Here is a 16765-nt window from a genome sequence, read left to right on the forward strand (position 1 = left end):
TAATAAGCAGACTGAGCTTTTTCCGTTTCCTATGCCGCGTATAGACTATCATAGATGAAACGGGTGGCTGCAGAGTTTTCTCGCGCATTGACCTATGTAAAAGATTTTGGCAAGTTCCGATTTCTGAAAAGTGCAAGAAATATTCTGCCATCATCACGCCCTTTGACATCTATGAGTATAATCGACTTCCATTTGGATGGAAGAACTCACCCGCTTGGTTCCAGAAAATGATGAACGACATCTTGCGACCGTTTATCGGGAAGTTTTGTAACGTCTACATAGACTATATAATAGTATATTCCCGCAACGAGGAAGAGCACTCAAACCATCTGACTGGTGTACTTCAAGCACTTTGTGACCCCGAGCTCAAAATTAATGACAAGAAGAGTGAGTTTTTCCAAAGTAAAGTGGTGTTTCTTGGAAGAGTATTTGACGGCCAAACCAAGACAACAAAACAGGAATCAGTCAAACGAATCGCCAAAATGCAGAAGCCGTATGACTTGCACTCTTTGCGGGTATTTCTGGGTCTTGCAGGGCATTTCCGGCCATTCATTAGAGATTATGCGACCAAAACCAAATGCCTCACAGAAATGACTAAAAAGAATGTGCCATTTCAGTGGACAGCAGAGTGTGAATCTGTTTATCACAGCCTTGTGACCATTATTTCATCGGATCCGGTCCTGACCCTTCCAGACTTCAAGTTGCCCTTTGAACTGAACACCGAAGCTTCTTATTATGGCACAGGCGCAGTGCTTTACCAGAGAGATACAGACTCTCCACGGAACCGTCAACAGAGGGTGGTCTGGTACTACTCGTACACCTTTTCGAAAACTCAGCTGAACTACACGACTACAGAGAAGGAAGCCTTGGCAGTCTTAATGGCCGTACGCTATTTTAGACCTTACCTGGATGACAGGAGCTTAAAGCTCTTTACGGATCACCAAGCCTTAACGTATATCCTTAACCTCGCCGAGCCTCGAGAAAAAATCGCTAGGTGGGTGACTGAACTCCAGCAGTTTACTTTCATGGTCCAACACAGGCCTGGAGAACATCTCAAGGACGCAGATGCGCTTTCAAGACTTGTAATTCCTGATAATAAAAATGTCAACGCAATGTTGTTGTGGGAGGGAACTGAAGAACTTAAGTTCCATAAAGGAAAGTTCACAGTCCCAGAAACAATGGTGCCTCGAATTTGGAGCTCTATCACGACTCCCTGCACTCAGGTGGACATGAGGGCTTTTGAAGGACATATCACAAGATTCGTCAGCGTTTCCAGTGGAAACACATGAAAGAGGACGTTCAACGGTATACTCAGTCTTGTCATCAATGTCAAGTTCACAAAGCCAAGTACCTTCAGAGAACAGACGAGATGGTTTTGCCTCAACATTCCGACGTACCATTTGAAGTCATTCATCTGGATTTCGCAGAGCTCAAGAAGAAGGCTGCAGGACAGGAGTAAGAAGAACACAGTCTTTCCTAGTGGCAATAGACCAGTGCACAAGAATAGTGGCTGCACGGCCGGGAAGGGAAGACGCCAATAGTGTGGTCGCTCTTTTGAGTCGAGAGATGTTCAAGAATACAAAAATAGTAATATCAGACAATGGACCAGCGTTTCTCAGTCAGCGTTTGCAAGACTGGGCGAAGGAACGAGGAGTTGTATTGCGACGCTGCGCTTTGTACCATCCTGCAGGAAATGGCATGGCTGAAAGAATCATTCGGGATTTGAAGCAGTTCATTTCAATGTATCCAGGTTTTCAGGGTGGATGGAAGTGCTCTTTGGAGGCAGCTGTCGCTCATCACAATCGGTCGCACACTGCGAGCATCGGCTGTAGCCCGTAATTTGCAGCTTTCGGATAGGTACCAGTGCTTCCTGCTGATCAAGAACTTTGCATTGCAGACTGCCTGCAATTGTGCGAAAAACGAAAAACTTCGGAAGCCTACCAGCGATACCGGGAAAGTATGAAGAGGAACTTTGACCGTCGCCGCAACACGCTGATACCTCAGATACAACTGAACGATCTGGTGCTTGTCAGAAAAGGCCTTCCCAGCACAAAGCAGGTGTACATGGGACCTTATCCCGTGGTGCAGATCGCAGTGCAACATGGCATTCTCAAAAGGGTCGGTTACACCAACGATGATGGTGTGCCGGAGTTTGCGACCATTGGAAACGTTTTCATGTATCATCCCAGGAGGGATGAGTCTTCAAAGAGGGGGAGTGTACGTGGATGTTCGTCAGGGTTGGAGGGAGACGAGGAGGAAGATGAGGTTAGAAATAAAGAAGATGGCTGACACCCCAGCCTAGTACTGTGTATTATTACATAATATTTCTGGGAGATCATTTTTAGAGCGAGAGCTCGTCTCACATGAGCTCTCGCCTTGGCACTTCATCACCAAGTTCAATTTCTCCCCCTTCCACCTCCCACATGCATCACGATGACTGACGTGCACAGTGTTGGTCTGCGAGCCAGCACTCCTCAAGACTTCCTGTCACTCCTGTCACGCGGCTCCCGTGCCAAGAACACAAAAGGGAAAATATGGACAGGGTGTGGCTGCTTGTTGTGCAATATGCATGTTGAAATCCATAATGCAGTAAAAGTAAATCATGCATCACGTGCATTTTCTTTTTTTGTCAGACAAATGCCAAAGGCAGGTCAGAACGGAAAAGTGCGAGGCAACGGGGCAACAACACACACATGTAGGCACAAACTAAACCACAAGATTCTATTCAGAAGGTCATATTAAAAAAAAATATGATGGGCAGAAGCACGAAAATTCATCCACTGTGACACCTCATGTCATATTAGTGCTAAGGGACATAGCTCATGCACATGTGACATGTCGTTGCAACCACTAGCCATCGAGATTACAAAGTTCCTTGTCAAGCTGACAGATGTCATGCTAACACAGAATGTGCCTCTCTTCACAATTGTAAATGCCTCAGCTATCTCACACGCTCTCTCGTCCTTGTGTTGCACGAGAACTTTTATTTTTCAAATGCTGGTGCACAGCCGCTTGATACAATGTGAATTTCCAGGTTGCTGCCTTTTCCTGAGTCAACAGACCTCGGAAGTTGGGCAAGGAGGGAGGTAACATCACACTGTGGTGCTTCAGTGATTTTAAGCTGGCACACATTCATGACAGCGATTTTTCTATACCCCAGAAAGCTCCTAATCATGTTAAACTTCTAATGCACCAGAAGTGCACACAAGGGCAGCAAAGATTGTTGAGGTTTCAGAAAGCAAATAGTGATGACGAGAACAATGACAATTATTTAAAATGAAGGGCATGCCTTTGACTAGCAACAGACTGCATTGAGGAAAAAAAGTTGCCAGCATCACATGCCATGTACGTGTATACAAAGTAGAAGTCTTGGCTCTCGTCACACAGAGCAGGAATAGAAAGAGCAAATTTTTCAAACCACGCAAAGAGTCAGCCACCCACACCAGCGCCTCTTGCTAACCAGTCATGCAGCATACACCTACGACACTGTGCGAGTCAGAGAGGTTCCACGAGTTTAAGAACAAATAAAGATGCCCTTTGTCGGCACAGATGGCATTTGTGTATGTATCCAAATAGAAGTTTAAAGAAAGCTGGAGATATGAAGTGATGATGAACGCAAGTCATGATGGCATAAAGCAAGATAAACATCCACCATAGGATAATGGTGGTATCTTGGCATTTATGCCATGGAGTGAACAAAAGTGCCCTCATTCAGAAAAATGCTGTCCCTGCTCCACAACTACAGCAGAAGAATCGCATCTATTGTTCTGCCACCTTTGAGACATGAAGCAAAACAAAAAAAGTTCATCGAATTATTAATACTGTACGAAAATGGAAAAGACGTCATGTTTATTTTTTGCACAAAAGTCAGATGGTTGCAATTTACAAACATAGTTTACATGCAAAGACTCCTCCTGAGGTAAAGAATGACATGTTGGCCTTCAGATAGGAATGAACTAAGGTAGGGGTGGGAGGTTTGGACATCATGCCGGATACTGCATAACACTGCCCCATGGGCCCCATGCAACCTGTGGGCCACAGGTTGCTGACCACTGCATTAAGTTATAGAATCAGTAACCAAGCTTCTTGCAAGACATAACAAACCAGGGTGCAAGAGACGCACTGAAGTTCCAATATGTTCTCAATTCCTTCAAGTGCAAGTTAAAAACCCCAAACATTCAGTGTGGTAAAAACTTCTAAAGCTATACACTTGTCATAATAACTTCGAAGACCCCAACAATTGAAGCACCCGACAATCGTAATATAAGAATCGTGTTCCAAAATAAGCTAACGCTCAACAACTTCTGCAAACCCACCCTCAACAGAAAAAAAAAAAAAATTCAGGCATTGTGACACAGCAAAAAGAAAGTGTTATCACTGTGCAGCCAAGCAAGCAATCTAATCCAGACTTCATTATTCGCGTCAGAGACACTGCTGTGGAGAAACGCTCCCCTTGCTATCAGCAAGCTGCTACTAGCATTTTTATAAGCAGATGCATGACATTGGATAAGGAAGTAACTCACTAGTCTCTATGATAACACAGTTAACTTACATAGGTGTGCACAGGGTCTTCCATTAGAGGAAGCCAAATCACCCGCCCCCCAAAGACGACAGTGTGCCTAATTAGCGCCCGAAAAAAAGTGTCAGCTATGCAGTGAATGAAACAATTGAAAGTGAAGTGATCATGCGCTTATGAAAATGATTCACAGCTTTCAGAGGGTAAATGTTAAACGTAGGGGTGTGCAAATATTCTAAAGTATTAAATTATCACCAAATATTCAATTCAAAATATTCATATTTGATTAGAAAATTTCGTATTTGAAAATTTCAAATATGTTCGAATATAAAAAAATTCGAATATTCGATGCGACTTCCATATTTCCACTGTGTATGAATAGCTAAAAACGTTGTCGAAAGCGGAGGTAAACATCAAAATTGCACGAGGCGTGATGTCTGCCTGCGACGAGCGTGCTGGTGCATCTCAGACATGTCACGCGCAGCACTGTTGGCGATCATGTAACCGGACGTTATCAATATTAGGCAGCCGTAACGTGCCTCACTACCAGTCGTTCACTATGCAGGACCTCGTAAGCAGAAACGAGAGCTAACCGCTTCCATGTAAGACATCGCTTCATAACGCATGACCATGTGTGTGCAAGACCTGAAACATCGTCATCAACAGCACGCGCTTCGGTTAGAAAACATGAATATGAAGCGATAAAAAGCGTTCCAGAGGTAATGGGCCTTTTCTAGGTAGGTAATAGGCACCGGCCTCGAGGGGGAACGCACCATAATTTTTGGTGGCCAAAACGTGACACGTGGAGACCAAGCGATATCTGGTGCCACAAACATGCAAATGTTTCCACCAGAGAGGCGCAAACACTAGACTCAGAGATTGCCTACCCGCATGCGGCGGACAATTTCAGAGTCCAGGGGCTGCCAGTTTTGATTTTGGCGATCTCCACTTGACGTGCTGTTCGAACTAGGAGAAGGCCCATTTTACCACGACATCCCATTTATTTCCTTTTTCAAAGAAGCGATGCACGTGAGCAGATGAACAGCTATACCGTAATACTCGGGATTTCAGTGGCTAGAGGGGTCGCCAGGGAGCCTCTTCAACTTGGTATTTCATTATTTAGTTATGCCGCGTTCCCGGCACGTATGCGTTAATGAAAGTTTCTTGTGTTCTAAGCATATTGAATATTTGCGGTGGTCATCGTGCGCCGACCTTTCAGTTAGATGTACAGATATATGCATTTTTTTTCGTGGCAGCCACCAGAGTGCTAGTTCTGTTACTGCTGCTATTGCAGTAGTAAGTGATTCCTAAACGAAAAGAAGATAAAAGTGAGCCTCGTAACTGTCTCTCATGGGAGGACTCCTCAACCCACTTTCACCTTAACATTTACCCCCACCCCTCGTAAAGAAAGATTAAAGGGGTAGGATTAAAAGGTATAGAGATAGAGAGAGCGGAAGGAGAGAGTGAGGTGCATGGGCAGCCACATACGGAAGTAAGGAGAAGATAAGAAAGGTGCACACAAAGACAGGGAACCACTCAGCGAGAGCTCCTGTCAGCGTCAAAAGATGGCGTAGGGGCGAGCCAGTCGGCCAGAGCTGCGCTGTCATCGGAGATCAGGGGGGCACAACGGGTCGTCATGAAATCCAGCATGTTAGCGCTCCTTGTGGTAGTATAGGTGTTCTCTGCTACGTCTGCGGTGGGTGCGATGCACGTGATGCGGCATTGACGCGGGCGTTTTTTACAACCTGTGATACACTCGCTTCATTAATCAGTGCCATGGTGATCGCAGAGATTACGATGAGGTGCCTGCGCAACGATCAGGATGCGGCACTGAAACAAAAAAAGAAGCGCTATATCTGGAGGTACTTTGTGAAGACATTGTAATCGGCGGCACAATGCAAGAGATGTGATGCAACACTTCAAACACCAACAGGTATGACTAGCCCGCTCGTCAACCATCTAAAAAAACATTCAACCGTTATGAACGAGTACTAGATGACCGCAGCAGGTGCACCAGAGAAAGACCGGTCAAGGAATTGATTTTGTGCGCTGTACTGAGTCGTCGTCGAAAAAGAGGACGCAAGCACCTATCAAAAAAGTGGCTTCCATGGTAGCGCTTGATTTGCAACATTACAGTGTTGTTGAAGATTGCGGGTTCAAGGAACTTATGGCAGAGGCTGTTCCAAACTATCAGCTACCATCGCGGACTGCGCTTTCATGTACCCTTGTTCCACATTTATAAGGCGGCACGACAGCTAATGCCTTTATCAGCGACATGTGGACATCATGCACCTACGAGAGTTACGTGAGCTTCACGTGCCACCTTCTCACTTCTAGTTTTAAAATGAAGCGGTTCACGCTTAATACTCGCCACATGGCTTTTAGCCATTCCATGGAAAACATCGCACAAATACTTGATGGATGTGCACAGAATGGGAAATACCAAACAACTGTCGAAAGTACATCATCATAGACAATGGACTTAACATGTGTGCCACGGTCAGAAGGCTCCCATGGACTGAATGTTCATGCTTCGCCCACACCCTGCAGCTAGCTATTCAGTATGCGATCTCCCACGCACCTCCAATTGACCGTCTGCGCAAGAGAGGAAGACAGATTGTGGGCCACTACAAGCACAGCTCTTCAGCGCAAAATAGGCTAGATGTGTACCAGAAGAAGATCTGCAAAGAGCCCCTTCATCTGGTTCAATATGTAGATGCAAGGCAGAACAGCCAATACCTGATGCTGTCCCTTCTCTTGGACCTGAAGGAGGCTGTGTCTGTAGAGCTTGCTACGTCAAGTAGTAGCATTGATGGCCTCTGCTCAGCAGAATGGAAAGAAGCATCTGAATATATGCAAGCACTGAAGCCTTTATATGATACCACTGTCATATCCAGCGCGGCCAAATACCCGTCCCTTTCGATACTACAACAAATTATTTTTGGCATTCCATGTTGCCTGAGCAACTTTAGCGGCACAACTGAATTCGGCAAGGAGCTGGCGAGGTCAATTAATACCCGGTTTCCCTTGTATACCAAGGACAAAGAATCACGTTTTTAGTCCACGATGTTCAAGAGCAACAAACCAAAGCTGATGTGGTTGAAGGACCTTGTACTTCAAGATGTTGCCCTATTCCCTGCTGTCGAAATGGCACAACAAGCAGCTAAAGTGCAGGCGCCAGAACAGTGTGTGCAGTGATCCTCCGATGTTAGGAGTGCATTTGTCAATCTCGCGAATAGTCAAGTCTAGAATGCACCACTGTCTTCTTGAGAATGGGAAATTAATGCATACTCTGAAGAACCCCGTCTGGAAAAAGACAGCGACCCACGTGACTGGTGGTGGACTGTTGGCACCTTCAGGAACCCCAGTCTGGCAAAGCTTTGCCCCATGAAGCCCCTGCTGCCTGATCATGTGCTGCAACTCGTATTTCTCCATGACAACATTTAGCGATTACTTTCAATGTGCTTGCATTGTGCTGTGATGTTGAGTGTGCTAGCCTGGACATGGTGTTTTGGACCAGACAGCAGTGTGTGTTGTGTTTATGTTGTTTTTTTTTAGATAGCTGAATGTTAAATAAAACATTGTCACTGTGGAGCCATTCTTCTTTTGATATTCGATTCCATATCCGAAGGTGTACATTCACATTCAATTCGTATTAAAAAAATTGATATTTGCACACCCCAAGTTCAAAGTAAAAATTTGTTTAAATGCAACATCAGAGGCCTTTGGCAGTCATCATCGTCAAAAACCTGCATGGCATCAAGACAGGTCACTAAAGTATGATGGGTCAGGTCCGGCTTAGTGAAAACGTGGAGCAGATTTGGCACACCATAAAGGGGCACTAAAGGCAACTATTAAATTGATGTTGATTGTTGAAATAGCAGTCCAGAAACCTCGTAGTGTTACTTTTGTGCCAAGGAAGGGCTTATTTTTAAATAAAATCACGTTTCTGTGGCCGGCATCGGGCTAGCGCACTTCAGATTACCCGCCTCCCATCACTGTTGCCGTGCACAACGTTGCCCAGCTTTACTGCACAGTCGCCAACACTAGTAGACAGCACGAAAGCAGCTGGAGCTGCAGCAACAACGGCCATTGATCAATTTCCTGCCATTGACTCCGAGATGGCAGACGTGTTTTGGTTCAGCTGCGCCCCACTAGATGGCATGACCCGCCCAGTGTAACCACGCGACAATTGAATTTTTGAATCACACACGCCATTCTCCCTAGTAACTTCTGGCAGTTCTTTTTTTCATGAATCAAACAGAATCAGACAAGCAGCATTTTATTGCATCTTTTGATGCGCGGAAGGTTTTTTATTTAGTGCAAGTAGATTGATTACTAGTGATTAAATGTAGGCTACTCGTATTGCATTATCGTTATGATTTTAAAAATGTTCTACTGCAGCACATGTATTCTTGTGCATTTATCTTAATTTCCCTGTAAGTAAGGCACCGCTGTTGATAATATTGCCGTTTTAGATGTCATACATTGAGCTTTCACTCTGACATAAAACGTTATTTGTCTTTAGTGCCCTTTTAAAAGGACCATAAATCACCTTCGACATTTTTTCAAACATTTCAAGTCAACGCGCGCATCGTGTGCAGAATACCGTCGCGATCAACGATTCTACATCTGGCAGCGATACGAGCTGCCGGCGCGCCACATATTCCAAGAAACAATCCCTCCTCATTTCCGGGCCTTTTGAGCTTTCACGTGACGTGCCGTGCCACTACTCTAACAATTCGAGCCAAATATGACAGATATGCTGTGAATGATCGAGCAAGAGTCTATGACTTCCGGTCAGTCTGCAAGCAGTTGTTCGCGCTGCTTGTTGTTGTTTGTCGTGTTATCCGCGTGGGTGCACACGTCCGGGCACGGTGTGTCCCTGCATGGGTAACACCACCTAGACTTTTCTAGGTGGTGTTGGTTGAACCCGTACGGCAAGGCACGCACCTACACCGTAACTGACGGAGTTGACTGCTGGAGTCGCGGCAACCAGAAGTAGTTTGTGTTTCAAGCAGCACGTCAGCGATGACTTATGCCACGTGAGATTGGAAGGAGCATGGGAAAGGCGCTTGGGGAGAGGGCAATGCGGTGTGGGAGAGGATACCAGCAAAGGGAAGCGCAGGAGAGAGGAAAAGGTGTGGTCGTCCCGGTTTTGATAATCAAACGCGTCAGCTATGCTATTACTGCACCGTTTTAAAAAATTCTCACGGCTCCGTGTTCGTCGTATACTCACGCACAATTTCTTCTCCACAACTAAATTTCGGCCACTGGGTGGTTTACGGACCCGTACACATGCTATCCGCAAAGCTTTCACCCCCCCCCCCCCCCCCGCTTGCGTGTTGCAGCGACGCTTTTTCATTATTCTACACCTGTGTGCGGCAGGTGTCCGGACACACAGGTGCCCCTCTCCTATTTTTGAGCCCGCCTGGGCATACTGGTGCCTGCACAAAGCATCAAAGGCGTGAGTTCGGATTTTCGCGATGATTTCGAAGGACGCAACTTCACATTATAACTTTGATTAGCCGAAGCAATACTGCAATTAGTTTAAAGAAAACGAGAGACTGAATCAACACAATTTCGCCTTCGGCGCTGTTCTCGCCAGTGGTGGCAGCTATCAGGCGGACTACATAGTCGTCGGCAGGAATTTCTCGGGGGGAGGGGGGGGGGAGGACTGAGGAACGTGGGTGAGGGCAAGTGCCCCTCTTGCACCCCCCTGCCGACGCCCGTGGGTGTCTATATGCCACAATGGTGATACTGCAGGGGAGAAAGCGGTGTACACGGCGTGCGTGATCGGCCCATCGAAGCTTTCGTACCAGGGAGCGATGCTCACGCGTGCATGCGACAAATGACAAGTCCGTTGGGACGAACAGAGTTAAACAAATTCGTAACCTTCCACCGTTAACTCCGGATGCTTGACTGTAATGGGTTTTTGAGAATCACTGCAGGATCACCCGGGAACAAAAACGGGCGAGATTCCATATACCAAAAAAAAAAAAAAGCGTGGGTCTCCGACCTTGGCCCGACACGGTGAGGCGGCGTGTTTATGCAGATGAGGCAACGGTCGTCGCCGGAACCACGCTAGGGCGACTCTCCCACGGGCAAGCCGCAGCAGCCTCGCCCAACCTCGCCGCTCGACGCGAAGCACTTTTTCAAGCAACCGCACTCCGTTTCACACATCGTGTAAGTACAGTACAGGGTGAACACGGCTCAGCGTGGCCGCGCATATCGACGCATCAGCTCGTGGACACACGGGAGATGCTTTACGCCACTGGTTACATTGCTCGAGTGTGCCGTTCTGTAATAGCCAAACGCCGTCCTTGCTGCTTGTCTGTAGTACAGCACGAGCGGCAAAGTCGTGCGCGCCGGCTGCACTGGCGCTCCGCAAAGCGCAGCCCACCCACGGCGCCACTGCATGCGCTCGGCTGTCGTAAACCTCCCGCGAGCTGAGCACAAGCCCACGCGTCAGGCTGCCAACGAAACAACTAAACATCGAGAACTTATTAGAGGCTTGTTGATTTCTGAAGCACAAAGCATCATCATTTATTGCTCAGTATAAGCACGAACAACAACACCAACAAAAAAAAAGATCACGTTACGGGTGGTAGAATGCCTCAACTATGTCCGGCTGTGAGCACGCATCCACTACAAGAATTCCCGCAAGCTTGGATAGCGTTGCACATGATGTAAGCTACACAATGAGGCCCTCGGAGGAAGATCTCGCCTAGACGAGGGCAGCTATTGCGAGCCCAACACGACTGCTGGGCGCCTCACGAAACAATATCGCTGATAAGCGCGCTCGCCGGTGTCTGCGAGCCACAACGCGCCAGTTGAGCAGGTGACAAGGTCACCAACACCATGTTGTACCGCAAGGATACGATGATGAAAAAAGAAAAACAAACGGCCGAAATGAACGTATCGAAAAACTTAGGCAAGCTACCGTCAGAACTAAAGACCCTGGAAAGAACAGGGGGAAATAACAGAGAACAATAATACCACCAGCATTTAGTTACTGATAGAGTGGCCATCGATGAACAAATGACAGTAGGACGTGACACGTACGAGCTCAAGCGAGATGACAGCAACGGTTCTGCGAAGGGAGCATGACTACGTCGAACATCAGCGATCCCCGACGAGGTCTTCAATCGGGACCTGGCAGGGCTCGGGATCGTCGACCCCGGACTGGCCTTTTATAGCCTGCTCGGGGCAAGCACCGTGGGGCGTCATCCGGAGCGACAAACCACGGGTTCCTATCGCGTGCGCGGCGCGCTTCTCCCGACGCAGCCCCAAAAATAGTGGCGACTACGTCGTGCTTCCACGAGCGGCAGAATAAATGCGATTATATCCACACGGAGCAGCTACATTTCGCATGACAACTTCTTATATCCCGGTGTGACGCCCCTCACGATCATGCTCACTAGATGGCCTCCACAGACATGTGCACATTTCCCTCCGCTGCGGAAATGCCGTGCATAGCTGTAGTCGAGGGCTGCTCGAGACAGCGCTAGTCGAGCACTGCGATGGGCACGCGGCGGGCTAGAACGCGGTACGCCGCCGCCGCTCACCGGCAAACTGGACGACGGGGCCTCGCCTCATCCCTCGACGATTCGGGCAGGCACCTCGCACAGCACACGGCGAGAGCACGGCGCCTCGGGGTAATCCATTCGGATCGCCAGCTGCGGAAGGAGAGATCGGCGGCCGCCAGGCCAAGCGCGGCCGACTCTATTTCGAGGTCGACCCGCCTCCACGTCGCCGCCGCCGCTTCTTCCTCGCCTCAAAAGCAACAGCTGCACAGTCGTGGGTTATGCACGCGCCAGCCGCAAAATGAAAAGCCCGAGGAAGACGCCCATTAATCGTCCGCTCGCCGAGGGATGCACCGTCGACGCGCGCAAACGACGCCCCCGTGTTTCGAGCAAATCGCATTTCAACAGTTACCACAGATTCCCGAGAAGAAGACGCTTCTCAGTGATGATTACTCGCGGAACAGTTCACGTATACCAAGGGCAGACGTGACGCAAAGGAAGAACACACAACTGCTTTACGTAGGCTGCGATCGACCACGGTTGTCAATGTGGTCCAAGAGAACAGAGAACTTTATTCCTAAGGGTCAGAGGTCATGAGCTCCACGGGTGACACCCAAGTTGTATATCTAGCTCAGAGCTGGCGAGCTGTGCCTCCCATTGCCCAAAAGCATTAGAAAGCTTGTATTTTGACGCCGGACTCAAATCTTCTCGATTCTACAATAGTTTAAAACCTTCTTGTAAATTGACTTAAAAAGGTGTCTGAATTTGGTGGTCCGCTTGGGCATCCCCACGAAATGTGGTAGAGCGATGGCGAACTTTCTCCGCTGGTAACCAACCGTAAGAATAGGGGACCATAGTCAAGCCGGGCCAGCAGCCAGGAATGTTTAAGGGGCGAAGCTCTTTAAGCCGTGGGTCGTGCGTCCTCGACGTATGTATGTAGCATATAGGTAGCCACCTCTCGTTTAGTCCTCTTGGAATGTCCGCTGAATGGCGGTGCTCTTATATGATTAATATATAATGAAAAGAAGCGAGATGGCGGTACTTGTTCACTAGGTGGACGGACGGACAGACAGACGATTCACCGACAAAACCCCCCGAAGCCTCGACCTACCCATCATCATTCATTCCATGAATAAGCTGCGATTTTTTTTTTCCGGGAAGGGGGGGGGGGAGGCACTTGTCGAAAGTCTCTTATTTTCATTGTTACCTGTGAAAGGGGCTAGGGCACCCCCTTTCCACTCCATGCTCAAGGAACTGTGTACTGAACTCGCTATCTGTCAGTCCGTTCGGATTAACATATGCGCGGATGTATTCGACGGCAAAAGTGCTCCGCGACGGCCGCTGGCTGCCGACCCGCAAAGGTTGAAAAAATGTTCCCGTTGCTTAATACGTGCGCGTCGGCGGACTTCTACCGAATGGCACAGAGCAGGCGACTCAAAAAAGTGCACGAAAGCACCGCCTGGTACGCTTCAGTCGCCACCAGAGGCAACACAATCGACAATATAATAAACCGCTCAATCATTCGTCGCGGTGTAAATCCTGCAACCACGCTTTCTGACTTCTCAACACACAAATGCAGGGCTGTTTTGCATCGACGGTTCAATGGTTATTTCTGCGAAACACTTTCACTTGTGAATGCTATGGCAACTGCGAATACGTGCACCACATTATTAGCATTCCTTTGAAAACCGAAGTATTAAGGGAAGCTTACAAAGCCATGCGTGATATCTCTTGGAACCGAGATGCGGAATGCTCTCTGAGGGACCGTGCATCTTTGACAAGCGCACGTTTCAGCGCAGTACAGTGCAATCAAGTTGTGTAAACGTTGACTTAAATTAACTGCAATACCTACAGTTAATGAGTCCGAACTTGTTTCACTTTAGTGCGATGTTTCTAGCGAAGCAAAAGAGAAGCAATAAGCCACGCATACAAAAAGGAGCGTCTATCGGGGGGGTTCTTTTGACAAACCAGACAGAGCGGGAAAAAAGGCCGACCGAGAGGCGCATAGTACACGTCATTCCGCCTCGCCAAGGACGTCCAAGGCCGTCGCAGAAAATGGGCCACCTTGCACGGGGGGAGGAGGACACGGTGAGAATATGATCGCCCCCATCCACGCAACGCGGTCGCACGTCCTGTACCGGCCTTCACAAACAACAAGCTGGTCAGCTATTTTTTTTTTTTTCACCCAATAGCGCAGATCACCCGAAGCATTGCCTCATAAACATCACTCGCATTAATGCAAAAACATTCCTGCACTGATGTGCAGTTAAACACCGTGCCAGGTGACGGCAGCTACGTGAAAATCCCGCCGCAAGTACCCAAGATGAACCCGGAAAAGTGAAACTGCCCCTTCAAACACGAATGCGAAAGAAAGAGTCACACCTCCTTTCGCAAGGTGGCTCTGCATTCCTACGCTGCAGGCTTAAACGCTGCATATGGAGCCTAGAGTAACTGTATATGCTCCCTGTATACGCTGCCTATACAGGGTGTCCCACGTAACCTGAGCCAAGAATTTCAAAGTGAAAGGCACTTATAGGAGGCGAATTGAACCAAGTGCATGCTACTCGCACTAGCCTGTAGGTACTCAGGGTATTTTTTTTTTCTCCCCTTAGATGTAGAGCACTTTCAGAAACTACGGACTGTACGATACGTCTAGCGCTGTTATTTTCTCTGCGTTGTAAAGAAAGCCTATAGCAGTGCGTTCGCGGTCCGTCACACGGCTTTTTTCCAATTTCGCGGGCTTTCTTTACAACGCGGAAAAAATAACAGCGCTAGACGTATCTACAGGAAACAATTTAGTCGGTGGTTTCTGAAAGTGCTCTACATCCCAGTGTTCGTATTTTGAGTTTCTAGCCCATAATTTAAAAAAATAGATAATTAAGAATTATCAAGTAATTAGTATGGGGAGAAACAAAAATAGCCTGAGTACATACAGGCTAGTGCGAATGTATGCGTTTGGTTCAATTCGCCAGTGAAGTGTCTTTACTTTTTGAAATTCTTGGCTCAAGTTATGCGGAACACCCTCTATACAGTTACTCTATGGGAGCCCTCACATGCGAGCCGCCTAAGCGGCGCCAAGAAGTTACAAAAAAAAAATAGTGCAGTAAAAACTCCATCAATGCTTTGCCAGCAATAGTGAAGCCATATTTTGCCCTCCGAAAATTTCGGAAACATGCTCTTTTCTGGAGGTGCCCGGTTAAACATTGAGTCGCTTTGATCTGTTAGTCGAAAGACTACGTTAATTTTAAATCAAAGGATATTTATTTCCGATAAAATAGAATTTAGAGACAAGTATCAGTGACTTAATCTCCAATAAATTTTGCTTTGAATTCGAGGCTTACAAAAGACAACTAGTCACATAAAGACGCACTATCTGACTCGAAAAGGTCGCCACGTTAAACTTGTTGGACGTGCGAGGAAAACCCCCCTTTCCCGTACTAGCCATTTGCCCACTCTAGCACGCATGCATGCGTGGCATTCTCTGAATTGTGAATAACTCGATGCATTTTAAGTTTCCCTTAACTTGTAACATTTTATTACACAGAGATATATTGGATTTTAGAGCTCATTTGTGAGATTATACATCGTCTCACTTTGTTTGTGTATGTACAAGTTACATGTGCAATAAAACATCCTGATCGCCGAGCGCCAACAGCTCACCATGCCCCTAGTAAGATGGCAGCCGCCGCACTCCTGGGCGGCGGCTGCCACTCCAGCAATCTTGATTTCCACTCCCGCAATCTTTTATGAATGAATGAATGAATGAACAACTTTATTTATCCCTTGTTAAAGGGAAGGGGGCAACAGGAAAGGGTGTGGTGGGGATGAACTACTTGAAGTAGTCCTCCTCTACCCTCTCAGCCCACTCCAGGATGGCCTCCTGGATAGCGGGCCTCGAGCTGCGCAAGGCAGCCTCCCACTGCTCCTCACTAGAAATTAGGCGTTTCAGGAATGGGGGAAGAGGGTGCTTAGGGCAGCGCCACATGATGTGGTTCAAGTCTGCTGTGGAGGAGGCACAAAATTTACATGAGGGGGAAGGATAACAGGATGGATGAATGCGGTGTAGGAGGTAAGGCGAAAGAAAGGTGCGAGTCTGCAGCTGTCGCCACAGAATTTCGCACCTGCGTGAAGATTTGCGCGTGAGTGGCGGGAAGGTTAATCGCTCTAAACGGTAGTGTGTGCAAATATCGTGGAATGAAATAAGGCGATCCCGCGCTGTAAATGGCGCCTCATTCGTAGCGAATTGCGACACATCGGATGCGTGTGCCCGGACTGTGAATCCTCGGGCACTCGCATGAGCCGCCTCGTTTCCGGCAAGGCCCGCATGCGCGGGAGTCCAGATTAGTGCTACAAGTCGATCAAGGGGATGATGCAAAAGTAGGGAAAGGGCTGGCTTAGAAACCCTGCCCGCTCCGAAATTATATATAGCTGTTTTGGAGTCACTGATTATAACGGATGAACTAGGTATTGTCAGGGCCAGGGCTATGGCCGCCTCTTCCGCTTCCTCCGAAGAAGAAGCAAGAACGGAGGCGGCCGCAGCGACCTGGCCGTGAGAGTTGATTACCGATATTGCATAATGATGCCTGTTTCCGTAATCGGCGGCGTCAACATAGAGCACATCATTGGAGGAGGAGAATTGTTTTTTGAGGGCCCTCGCGCGCTGCATCCTGCGCTGTTTCTGGTGCTCAGGGTGCATGTTTTTTGGAAGTGGTGGAATGTATAG

The 16765-nt window shown here is 47.8% G+C and overlaps 1 protein-coding gene across 20 annotated transcripts in view; it reads right to left on the reverse strand.

Moving 5' to 3' along the window:
* The window catches only part of LOC119175062 (uncharacterized), a 106405-nt gene that overhangs the window by 70504 nt on the left and 19136 nt on the right, over nucleotides 1-16765 (reverse strand). For 2 of the 20 annotated variants that reach the window (XM_075894775.1, XM_037426263.2), the window contains exon 1: nucleotides 12085-12234. The exons of 14 other annotated variants lie outside the window; for them this stretch is intronic. In XM_075894775.1, the coding sequence (XP_075750890.1) occupies nucleotides 12085-12115 (31 nt within the window). In that variant the 5' untranslated portion in view covers nucleotides 12116-12234. Of the gene's footprint in view, nucleotides 1-6036; nucleotides 6347-12084; nucleotides 12236-16765 lie in introns of those variants that run through there. 4 more of the 20 variants (XM_037426256.2, XM_075894771.1, XM_075894776.1 and 1 more) reach the window with 4 other exon arrangements.

Source organism: Rhipicephalus microplus, chromosome 5 (genome assembly GCF_043290135.1).
Source record: "Rhipicephalus microplus isolate Deutch F79 chromosome 5, USDA_Rmic, whole genome shotgun sequence".
Lineage (NCBI taxonomy): Eukaryota > Metazoa > Arthropoda > Arachnida > Ixodida > Ixodidae > Rhipicephalus > Rhipicephalus microplus.